General features: G+C 40.4%; 1 protein-coding gene across 1 annotated transcript in view; it reads left to right on the forward strand.

The window, feature by feature from the left end:
• CPA6 (carboxypeptidase A6) overlaps positions 1-12241 on the forward strand; it is a 200230-nt gene that overhangs the window by 74817 nt on the left and 113172 nt on the right. The window contains exon 2 of the mRNA XM_084864392.1: positions 6961-7036. Coding sequence (XP_084720518.1) covers positions 6961-7036 — 76 coding nt within the window. The remainder of the gene's footprint in view (positions 1-6960; positions 7037-12241) is intronic.

Consider the following 12241-nt stretch of genomic DNA (forward strand, 5'->3'; position numbering starts at 1 on the left):
ATGTTTTATTGCTTCTGATGTTCACAGTGAAACCCATTTGCAGAAGCATCTTCTTTTAGCACTTTAATTTCTAAAGGATGAGACAAATAGTTTCCTGTAGAGGTAATAACAGTAGCCATTGAGAGACTATTAGGTGGGCATTTCCCAGACTCTATTATTGGGAATATGATGGTAAACTCACCACGGGAAAAAACTGCTATATCCTTACCACCTGCCACCATGCCTGGCACTTAATGTGACCTTAATAAATGTGGCCAAATGGAATAATTTTCACTAAAACCTTAAGTAACAAGATATTGCCCCTTACCCCCCCCCCCTCATTGTAAGGATTATGAATCACGACTCTAAATAGTTCAGCAATTTAGCCCAGGGCACACAGCTAGTGGTAGAAACTAGATTAGAATCAAGCCTTGCTCTATTTCTTCCCCAAGTGAAGAAAAAATAAATGGACCAGGGAAGATAAATCCAGTCATTCAACGATATGAATGAGAAACTGAAGTAGCTGAAGTTTGAGTGGTCTCAGTAATAGTGCATTTGTTAAGTTTGAAAAGGCATGCATGAGATAATGGATGTGGATGCTAAGAAAACATGAGGAAGACTGGGGACCGTTTCCAAACCAGGGCAATGTGTCAAATGCCTACATTCCGTACTTGAGAATTTTGTGTTATAGTAACTTGGCTATTACCTGTACCTATGGCCACTGCTTCTGATAATGCAAACTCACTGTTTTTTTGTTTGTTTGTTTGTTTGTTTGTTTGTTTTTGTTTTATGTCTCAAGTGCAATGTCCCAAAGGCAGGATTATGACTAGGTCAGCTGTCAGTCATCGTCCAATGGAATGAACCCAACTGGGAAGGATTCAGTTGTCATCTCACCTTATGGTCCATTGACTGCCTTTAAGTCAAGTGTCAAGTTAGCTGTGGTCCCAAGAGTGTGTGTGTGTGTGTGTGTGTGTGTGTGTGTGTGTGTGTGTCAATGCAGAGGAAAAAGTCTAGAGGGAATCACAAGGAACTATTATCGAAGCTCTGATGGGAGAATAGAAGGTCCAGGTTGGAAGAGAACTGGGAGGGGAACTTTATTATTTCATACTCTCTGTCATGTTTTGATTTTTACAAGCAACTAGAGAAAATTAGAGTTTAATCGTGGGATCAATTGTGAAAGGTCTTGCCAGGAGCCAGAACAAAACTCTGGAACTTCGCATCCATGTCTTTCCAAACGAGGCTGAGGAGGACTCCCTAGTTACCCGTAAAACAGAGATGTTCTTCCATAGGTGTCCCGCTAAACATGGTCGTCATCAAACTCAAACAGCAGGAGATGGAAAGGCGAGTGGGGCTCATCCCTCTGACCAGGACACTGAGGCGCAGACAGACTGTAAAATGTTAGAGATTGTGTTTTCTTGCCAACTTCTTTTCTCTGGATGCATACATTCTTATTACACACTTTTTAAATCAATTTCATTTACTTAAGATGACCTCATCCATGTGGCTGCTGCTGTGCATAACAATAATCTAACATAAAATGAAACTTGATACTAGCATTATAGCAATACAATCTCATCTGTCCTGTAAGGCAAGGGGACAAAAATCAAAATATATAATGAATAAATACATATACATAATTACCTGGAGGTTACTTACACTGCCTCTATACTACATTCTTAAATTGTAGTTAAAAACAGCTGTTTCTGTTTTTCCTCTTGACAACTTTATATAGGCTGAGTTAGAAATATCTAGTTTACAAACACATGTACAAATGAGCAGTTGGTCTCCAAATCACATTCAGACCTTTGGTTTCCTCATCCTAATCCCAAAGGGTAGTTAAAGGGTTTTAAATTGATGTTGCCACCTAGCGGTCGAAGACTGATAAATTAGAAAGCTTCTCGGTTCACCTTTTTTGATACTTGCTCACAGATGGTTTTTCTATAATAAGTTCCAATTGCTATTTCTCTACCTGAAACCCATTTGTAGTACTGAATTATCATTCACTTTCAAAATGGCTAGCTATCAGATCTAGAGAGAGTAAGCTTTCCCTTTGGTGAGACAAATGGGGCAATTGGGGGGCATTGGGTTTTACATGCTGAATAAAGAGCATTTGTTGGTTTTTGGTTACTGGTTAGTCTACCCCTATAATTTATTGGCTTGTAAAAAAGTAAGACATTTTATGGATTTTCCTAAATAGCTTTCCTTATTCTCTGTTCTTTGATAAGTAATTAAACAATAATAAACACGTTTCTCCAGTTGCACCTGAGAATTTCTACAAGCTGAGATGAAGTGATTTTTTTTTTAATTGAATGATAAAGCTGGGTATCAGCATTCACTTTCAGGGTTAAGTTTTGTGTTGTTTTTTTTTTTTTAAATCTTCCCACGGTTGTAAAACGGCTACAGATTGCTTTCTTTGCATTCTTGCTGAGCTGACAGGGCCCAATGGCGGTGTTTCCAGCAGGATGTCAAGTGATCCATCCTTCAAAAACAACCATATCACCCAGCAAAGGTGTCTTTCTCAGCCAAGAATCATATGGGGTCAGATAGGAAAGGCCATAATCTGATGAAGCCAGGGCAAGCAAAGGTCAAGGCATTGTGTACCAGAAAAGATGTAGTAGCATTTCAATTCTAAAGGTCAGATTTGGAGTTGTATTACAGTGACTTGATGAATTTTTCTTAACTTCTGTTTTCTTGTATTCTTTTCAGAAAAAGATACCAAAAGGTTTTTTTCTGCAACTTTGAGGAAACAAAAGCTACAAAGCCAGATTAGGGTATTGGTGCCTAACCATAATAAATTATCGTGAGCAAACCAAGGACCTTTTAACTCAGAGGCCTAACAAGGGTATAACAGGATCATTTGAAATAACAAAGCTAAATTGATTAGAAATGAACATGCAGTCCTGCTGGGTTGGAGCATCATCTGAGTTCCAAGCGTAGTGGATTCTATTTCTGGTCAGGACACATACCCAGGTTGCAGATTTATTCCCTGATTGAAGTTCATATCAGAAGCAACCAATTGATGTTTCTATCTCTTTCTCTCATCAATAAAATGAATAAGTTATAATTAAAAGTGTTTAAAAATAAAGAATCATCATCCAGCAAATCTGGAAGGTCCCTAATGCCCCCATTAATCTTATCTCGTCTTGGAAACTGTTATTCATCTAAGTTAGTGTTTCCCAAACTTTTGACATATGTGTACCCCTTCTATAATTTTCGTAACGCTGAGTACCCCTCATACTCATGAGAATGTACAATTAGGCGCAGCTAAGCACAGTGCAGTGCATATCCCCACCAAACTCTGGTGCAACGCGTACCCCCACCAAACTCTTCCCCTACCCCTGGGGGTACGCGTACCACACTTTGGGAAACACTGATCTAAGTAAAACCATAGAAAGAATGCACATTCCATCCTGATTCTGGATGAATCTGTTAGGCTGGAAATGGAAGTTGTGGGTGAACTGCCAGAGTTTTTGTTTTGTGCTTTATATATATGGTCTTCATGATGTTCTTCCTTATCTTCAGTCATTATAAAATGCCATGGAGGGCATGGTATGAAAAATATTCCTTCCTGTGTACTTTATTTAGTTTTACCTACTACCCTGTTTCTCCGAAAATAAGACAGTGTCTTATATTAATTTTTGCTCCCAAAGCTGCGCTAGTTCTTATTTTCAGTGGATGTCTTATTTTTCCATGAAGAAGAATACAGTACACATTTATTGTTAAATGAAAATAAAGGAAATTTATTACCTGTATATGGTACGGTATTATAGTAGTTGTCAACACAAACCAGACAAACTGTGAATCCTACAGTATTAAGAATTTACTCATTTATTCAATGACAATCATGTCATCATCTTCTGGAACATCATCATAACAATCCAATTCCTGAATTTCCTGGTGAATTTCTTGTGACTCCATTTCTTTCAGAATCAGTGGACCAAATCTCTCATGTTTAGCAATAGCACTGATTTTAAATGAGTACTTCTTGTCAAGGTAGCCTGCTCGCAGTGCATTTGCAATGCAACTGTCAGTGATTTTCTCCCATGAATTCTTCACCCATGTCACAACTTCTTGCAGTTTAGGTTTCGCAAAGTTTCCACGCTGATTTCTCTCCATTCTATTTTCAATGTAGTCATTAATTTCCATGCGCAAATTGTCTTTGAATGGCTTGTTTATTGCAATATCAAGAGTCTGGAGATAGGCTGTCATTCCTGTGGAAATCATTATCTGATCTATTTTTCTTTCGTGAAGAAATGTCTTCATGTTTTTAGCATGGTGAGTGCTGGCTGCATCCCAGACTAGCAGACCTCTTTGGCTCCCTCGCATAACAAGTGGCAGCATTAAATCAACCCACTTCCTTATAACTGCTTGTGTGGCCCAGGCTTTTTCAATTTCAAGAATAAAAACGCCCAAAACACGTTCAATCTTTTCCTTCTTGCCCTTAGAAATGATTAAAGGTGGGATTTTAGTGCCATCTTATGAATTGCCAAAATACAGGAAGCATGTGCACTTTCGTAAGCAGTGGAAGGAATGTACACTAAGGAAGCACTCCGCTGTTCAATTGTTGTTTGAGATGATTGGCCCATAAACACTGCAGTTTCATCCATAGCAATCATGTTGGAAAGATTGTATTTAGAGAAGTCAGCATCATCAATAAAGGACTTGAATGCAAGTGCTCGCTTAATAACTTGAGTATCTTCCAACCTAAACAATGTTGTAGATCTTCTTAAAGATAGTTCACATCGTTGAAGGAAATTATGCAGCCAGTATTGTGATGCTTTGAAGTCTTCGAGGGCTATGTCAAATTGCAAGGGCAAATTCTTGAATGTGAGCCCTATTCACAACCAAAGCCTCTGCTCTCCTGTCAACAACCCATTCACAGATCAGGTCTTCCAGCTCGGAAAATAATGGTTGCCAACCTGATCCACACTTGTGCTTTTTAGCATTTCCCTTGTCCACTTGTTTAATGAGGTTACCATACTCTGCTCGCCATTTTCGGACCAATCAGATACTCAACATCTTCTCCGCAGAAAGCAGTAAGATTTTGGCCCCAAGAGTCTTCCACGATTCCTTTCTTGTACTCCACGGAGTAGCTTTTTCTTTTTGCGCTCATTTCTAAGGGTAAAAAAAGGAATTGGAGTATCAAGGTGGGGGTAGGGAGATGGAAATCTCTTTTGATCCTCCTGTGTCATTTTGATTGCCCCCTCTGATCCTCCTGTGTCATTTTAAGTGATCCCCTTCCCCCCACCCCTGTGCCACTGAACACCTTCACCAGGCATCCCCCTTACCCCTTTATCAGACATTTATCCCCTGGGGCCTGCCTGGGGACTGTCACTGGGCTTGCTGGGGCCTGGATCTGGGCTGGAGCAGGGTCTGCCACTGACTGAGAACCTTCAGTCATCATGAGGGCGGCCGCGAGCATCAGGTAGTGTCACCAGAGACAGAACAGCACTCACCACCTTCGCCTTGTCCAGTCCCCTCTAATCCTCCTGTTCTTCTACACGCATCTGCAAAAGTCTCCTCCTCTCTCCCGCCCTGGGCTCACCGCTCACTCCTACCTCCACTCCGCCTCCACACAGCAGTGATGTCAGGACTCCGCGTAATGTCACTGGTTGCTAGATGCCAGTCAGGACGCCCCTAGCGACCAGTTTACGGTAAATTAATTTTCATTCTGAGACAGAGCCTAGGGGGGTCCTTATTTTTGGGGAGATGCCATATATTTCACTCAGAAGGAAACCTGTCAATAGGTCTTATTTTCAGAGGATGTTTTATTTTTGGGGAAACATGGTAGTAGCTCTGGAAGCTAAGAATTCTCAATGATCGCCTTTGTGCCAAATCCACTAATAAATATTTAATGTGTCTGCTCTGTGCAAAACACGCTGACAGTTGAGATTTTAATACAATAGAGTTGCGCTTCCCAACCTGTCCTCGTCATAACATATACAGAATGATAATACCTGTCTGGCACATCTGAGGGACAGGTCACCATCACAAACCACTCCCTGACAGACAGATGACCCCTCCAGTTTTAGTCAATTTACAGGAAGACTCTTGGAAAGTGTCCAAATATAATTTCAAGTGTGCTATCGTTTTAATGGCTGAAAAATTGATTTAAAATTGTTTCTACTTTAACAACTTTATGGTCATCAGTGTTGCATGGAACACATGTAAATAGTTTGGTGGCCCTCAGTTGGGTCCCACAGACCGGTCAGGAAGCTCTGTACTAGGGAGTTAAAATGCCCCATAGAGATGGCTTATATTTACTGTTCTCAGTGTGTGAAGAATCCATACCAGGAATGGTCATAGTGTATGAAGTCCATATCCTCTCATCGAAAGTCACATTCCTTTTCAGCATTAAGTTTTATTTAAAAAGTGTTTTTGCTTCTATCATTAATGATTTTCTTTCTTGCCAAAACCAGTTTGGCTCAGTGAATAGAGTGTTGGCCTGCGGACTGAAAGGTCCCAGGTTCGGTTCAGGTCAAGGGCATGTACATTGGTTGAGGGCACATCCCCAGTAGGGGGTGTGCAGGAGGCAGCTGATCGATGTCTCTTTCTCTCATCGATGTCTCTAGCTCTCTATCCCTCTCCCTTCCTCTCTGTAAAAAATCAATAAAATATATATATATATTTTTTAAAGAATTTTCTTTCTTGGTGTCTGTTCTGGGGTATTCAGGGGAGTTCTTGTCCTTATTGCCACTCTGCCTGTGTTTTGGCCTTTCTCTGATTAAGTGTGAGTTTGTAATCTTCAAAAGCTGATTTTTAAAAATGGTTTTAAGACAGACCAAACAAGACCAAGCAATCAGAGTAACAAGAACTGGATAAAATACCTGTTGTCAAGCCCAAAGTTGAGCTATTTTCCTCCTTAAAGGCAGAGACAGTTTTTGTGTTGTTGTTGTTGTTGTTGTTTTAAAGTAAAAAGATAGAGACCGTTAAGTCTTTATTTTTAAAAGGTAACTATCACCATTTTCCCCTTTCTCACAGTGATAAGGTGATAAGACTTATCCCCAATACAGAAGAGGAAGCGTACGCATTGAAGAAAATATGCCACCAGCTTAAGGTAAGAGAGTGTCTCCTCACTTATTCTTGTGCTTGCAATGTATTTACACGGCTTTGCTGACTGGAGTTGAGTAGTTGGAATTAATTACCCATGGGAATAAAATTCTAAGAGAACTTGAAAGAGCTTTTAAAGGGTAGCTAAGGTTATTAAAATATTATTATATATCTGACCCATTATCTATTTACTAGTTCATTTACTTATTTTCCATCTCCCTTAGTAGGAAGTAGGCTTCATGAGAGAGCTTGTGTATGCCTCTTCATTGCTATATTCTGTCAGTCTCTGGAATATCCTAGAAGCTCAGTAAATGTCTTGTTGTTTAATGCATGAGTGAAGTTAGTTTATACTTTTCCAAAACTACACTATTCCCTCTTGAAATCTTCCTGCTGATCATTAGAACTTCAGGCAGAAGTGAGATGAAGAAAATAAAAACTAGAAATGGAAGTTAATTTTGCTATGTTTCAGTGGATTTGATAAGAGAATTCTGTTGGCAACAGTTGAAGGGCTCAACTTATTCAATCTTTGATGGATTTTATGGATTTTAAAGTTAGTGAGTTTCTCAGTCCCTATTACTGCATGTAATTGAGTGTTAGCTTTTGCTAAATACTTATGATGAGAAATGTGGTGATGGGCTCTTTTCCATGCTTACCTTGCAAGATAAGAAGTGAGCCCATAAAATGTGGTGGTTTGGGATCATTTTCATGGAGAACAAAGCAGATTACAAAGGAAGCCTTATTAATATCTCCAGTATGGAATAGAAAAACAAATGTCTTATATGACTGGAGTATAATTCTACCTAGAGAAGGTGTTAGAAGATGATGAATAAAGGAGTGATAGACTCAGGGGTTCCTGGAAACATTTGTAATTATCTAACTTTTGGACTTCTGTTTTTGGTTTGATTTTTTTTCTCTTTGACATCTTCCCTTTACATATTGAATTTATTTGCAAATGAAGTTTTAAACTTCTATTTTATTGATTTTCTTTCTTCCTCTTCCTCTTCCTCTCCAGCTCCTATCCATGAAATGTTCAGCTTAAGGTTGGTGTCTCATCATAAGGAAGTAGGATGCAGGGGCTTATCCTCAAATGGAAAAATGAAATTAGATAAAACCAACTTAGCCTATAGTCCTATTAGCCTCTCCCAAACCACTATAGCCTTTTCGACAGCAATATCTGAACACTATCGAAGCAATCTACCAGAGCCTCCAATGTTGAAAAGAAGCAAAGCCAGTTTCAAATAGAAGTTTCCATTTCCATTGCAGTTGTGTTCTGAATACTACACTGGAAAGATTTAATAGCCATTTTATACCTTGGGGTCTAGTATTTCAGGGAACAAATATTGGGAAAAAATCATTAGGATTTCCCCCCAATTGACATGTTAGGCCTCACAAAGCTATAAAAACAAAATTGTATCGTTATGTATGTGATCACTTACCATCATCAAAAACAATAACATTGCATCAGTGAGGACTGTGAGGGTTACTTATAAACTTTTGTAAATCACAGTAAATGGAACTAAAAGATGTTGAATAAAGCTAGGACTGTGCACACTGATAATATATTTATATTGGACCCCTTTTATGAACACATTTAAGAAGCATTCCTGTGTATTGTATTCATTTGGTTCTGAAGGAAAGGTAATATACAGGGGTTGGGAAAGAAATGGCTTGGTTGTGGAGGAGCTTAGAAGACACTGAAGGGAAGTAAGGGGGCTGGTGAGGAAGAGGGGAGCAGAGTTAAGGGAGAAAGTGAGTAGTTGTTGGAACGTCAGTGATATTCCAGGGATTTCACCCCATGGAGAGTTATATCCGGAGTTACACCCAGTCCCTCTTAGCCACTATGTGCCCTCACAGTGCCACCTGCCTCCTGTAGATTGCCTCATTTTAACAACTCTATGTTGTGGGTACCATTATTATTGCTATTTTTACACAGGAAGAAACTGGAATACAGAGGTTAAGTAACTTGCCCCAGGTCACAATGTGGAATCAGAACACACATATCTAGACAGAGCCAAGCCCTCTAGATCCTGGGCAAGGCCACCTCTTGCCTCTAATCTATTTACTCTGACCATCTTCACAATGGAAGGGGGAAAGCCAAGTTTGCTGGGCAGTGGAGCTTAGCCTCATTGTGATCGTATCATGTGTTCATTTACTTTATTCCTGAGTCACCTACACCACCCCCAGCTTTAGTAATTTTCAGGAAAACTCTCACAACTTAGCCTATTGTCTTAGTTGTAGCTATGCCTTGTTATCACAAAGGGATACAAAGCAGAATCAGCAAAGAGAAGAGGCACAAGTGTTGAAGCCCAGGACAAACCAGGCTCAAGCTTCCAAGACGTATCTCTTAGTAAAGTCACACGGGATGTTCTTAGTTGCCCCAACAATGAGTTGTGATAACACATGTGAAATGTTGTCTGCCAGGGAAGTTCATTAGAGACCTAGGGCCCAGGGTTTTCACTGGGGCCTCCCCATGTAGGCCCCTCTGCCTAGCACATACAAAAATTCCAGTCTCTCAGAGAGAAAGCAGGTGTTCAGCATGAACCATGTTGTTTGCACACATAGTTTTCAGGCACTGTAAGCCGCTCTTCCCAGTTAGGGTGGTGGAAACCCTCCCAAAATCTAGGTTCCCGGATGCCAAATAAGAGCCCACCTTGCAAGCAGGCCTTTCTGAGGATAGCGGTTTCGTGCCTGTTGTGTCAACTCTTCTCTGCACATTTCTTCTGTTCCTTAAAGAAATCGTTTTATTGGGCTGAAGTTTGAAGTGTTGCACTTAAGTAAGTTTCTGTCTAAAAACATCATGTTAACTTGCTGGCATTTTATGTACATGATTTCACCGAGTGATTCACTCACACTAAGCGCAGGCATTTTGGCCAGGCAGAGAAAGGGCCTGCAGAGGAGGAGAATATGACTTCCTGTCATCTATGCCCCGTGGAGCTGATGGACAGAATTGGGACCATTGTTGACAGTTCCTTTGCACACCTGTGCACTGCCTCCCAGGGGAAGGGAGGAGGATTTGCTGGGAAGCCTTTAGTTGCCTTATTTCCCGAAGCACAGTGTGGTAGACAGAATTCTAAGACAGATTTCTCCCCACTGGTCTGCACACCCTGCATAATCCCTCCTCTGAGTATAGGCAGGAACTGTGGGTAGGATAGTGCAGTCATTCCCATGATACATTGTGTTATGTGGCAGGAGGGAGATTACCTGGGATAAGCCTGACCTGATCAGGTGATCCCTTTAAAAGCAGAGAAGTTTCCTCCAGCTGATCACAGAGAAAGAAATCAGAGAAGTGCTCCCCCTGGTGTCAAAGAAGAATCAAACTGGTATGTTGTGAAATGTCCTTGAGGGCCACACCCATGGGCTCTAGAAGGCGAGTCACCCCAGCTGATAGACAGCAAGGAAATGGAGAAGTCAGTCCTGCAACCACAAGGATCTATGTTCTGTCTTCACCAGATGCCTCTGAGGTCCAGATTAAATCACAGCCCAACTGGCCCCTTGAGTTTAGCCCATTGAGACCCTGAAGAAAGAAAATCCAGCCAGCTTTGCCTGCACTTCTCACCTACAGAACTTTAAGATGATAAATGGGTGTTGTTTTACACTGATGTGGTTAAGTCTCTCGGCAGCAATAGAAAACTAATACACACAGAAAGGTAGCAACCCTGCATCTTGGCCTGTGTTGGCTTTTATTTTAATAGCACACATGAGTGCTTTGAATTCTCTGATTTCCCTAGCTATCACCAAGGAGCTCTGGAAAAGTGATTAGACTACATGCTTAGGCTGTAAATTCACAGCGTCTTCTCTGAAACATGAACAAATGCAAAATGTATGCGCAATATCAAGCAAACTCTGAGAAGGTACAGTCAAAGCATAACTACAATGATGTGGAAACTGTTAACAGAGCTGGTTACTTTCCTAATTAAATTGTATGGTTTTGCTGAAGAATCAAAACAAGAAAGTTAAACAGAAAACCATGCCCCAGAGAACTAGATTGAGTAGCACCAGTCAATTAAATTGTTGATGAAGAGCATAGCCATGATTTAAATAAAGTTGTGATGGAAGAGGGACAGTTTGCGGGTGAATACAATTAGAGACGGAGCGCCATGTTCTGCCCACATCTCTTCACAAATTCTCTGTGCTCTGAAGGATAGAAATGGCTTTATGTAAGGTCACAGAACAAGTTCCTGTTATAGAATTGACACATCGTTGTTGGGAAAAAAATTAATGATACTTTGGTTTCCAGTTTTCTCACCAGCAAGCTATATGATACACACACACACACACACACACACACACACACACACACACACAAAACAAAAACAAAAAACTGGACTGTATTCAAGTTTGTCACTTTTACAAACTAAATCATAGCCTCAAAATATTAGTTGGCTTGTCAGGTATCACTTGAGTGAAAGGTTGAATCATACAAGGAAGGCTTTCCCCTTCTCCTTTGCTTGGATGTGAGATTTGATTTCAGTTCTTGATGAGATTATTGCTTGGTGTGAATACAGACTTGAGAAGACATTTTCATTTTTATAACTCACCACACCTCCTATTCCCCACCTCATTCCAACCCCACCCACATATTCATTTATAGTTCGTAACCAAATCTAGCAGGGGAGATGGCAGTTCCTTAACTTCTCCTCTACATTCTCTCTGCCACTGCGTTAATTCTGAATAGGACCAGGCTCCCACATTGCCTTTCTGTCGCCTCACCTATAACTCCTATTTGTTCTTAATACTGGAGCCAAGGTGATCTTTCTGAAATGGAAGTGGGTTTATTTAGTGGCTGACATTGAGGCACAAAAATGGAAATGAGTATTAATGACCTAAAGGGATTGACTATTACCATCCAAATGTACTTATTAAAATTTAACTACATGAGGCCTTGTAAGTTCAAATGTGAGAAGCAATTAGCATGGTCATTAAGAACAGCATGACCTCTGGCAATGTACTTCCTATGTTCATATCTAGACTCTTCCATGTCTGCATCATACAAGTATCTGTGAATGACCTAATTGCTCTATGCTTCCTAATTGCTCTACTTCCTAATCTGCAAAGTAGAGAAGTATAGAATAGTTGATCTTCCCATTTGTGCTAACCTATAGCTTGCAACATATATATTTACACTGTAGCTATTTGATCACATGTTGTGTCTCTCTTCCTAGTCTGAGAATCCCCTGAGAGCAAAGACTACTTACCATTCTTCTTTGAGTAG

This window comes from Pipistrellus hanaki (assembly GCF_964339955.1).
Source record: "Pipistrellus hanaki genome assembly, chromosome: 17".
In the NCBI taxonomy this organism is placed as follows: Eukaryota; Metazoa; Chordata; class Mammalia; order Chiroptera; family Vespertilionidae; genus Pipistrellus; species Pipistrellus hanaki.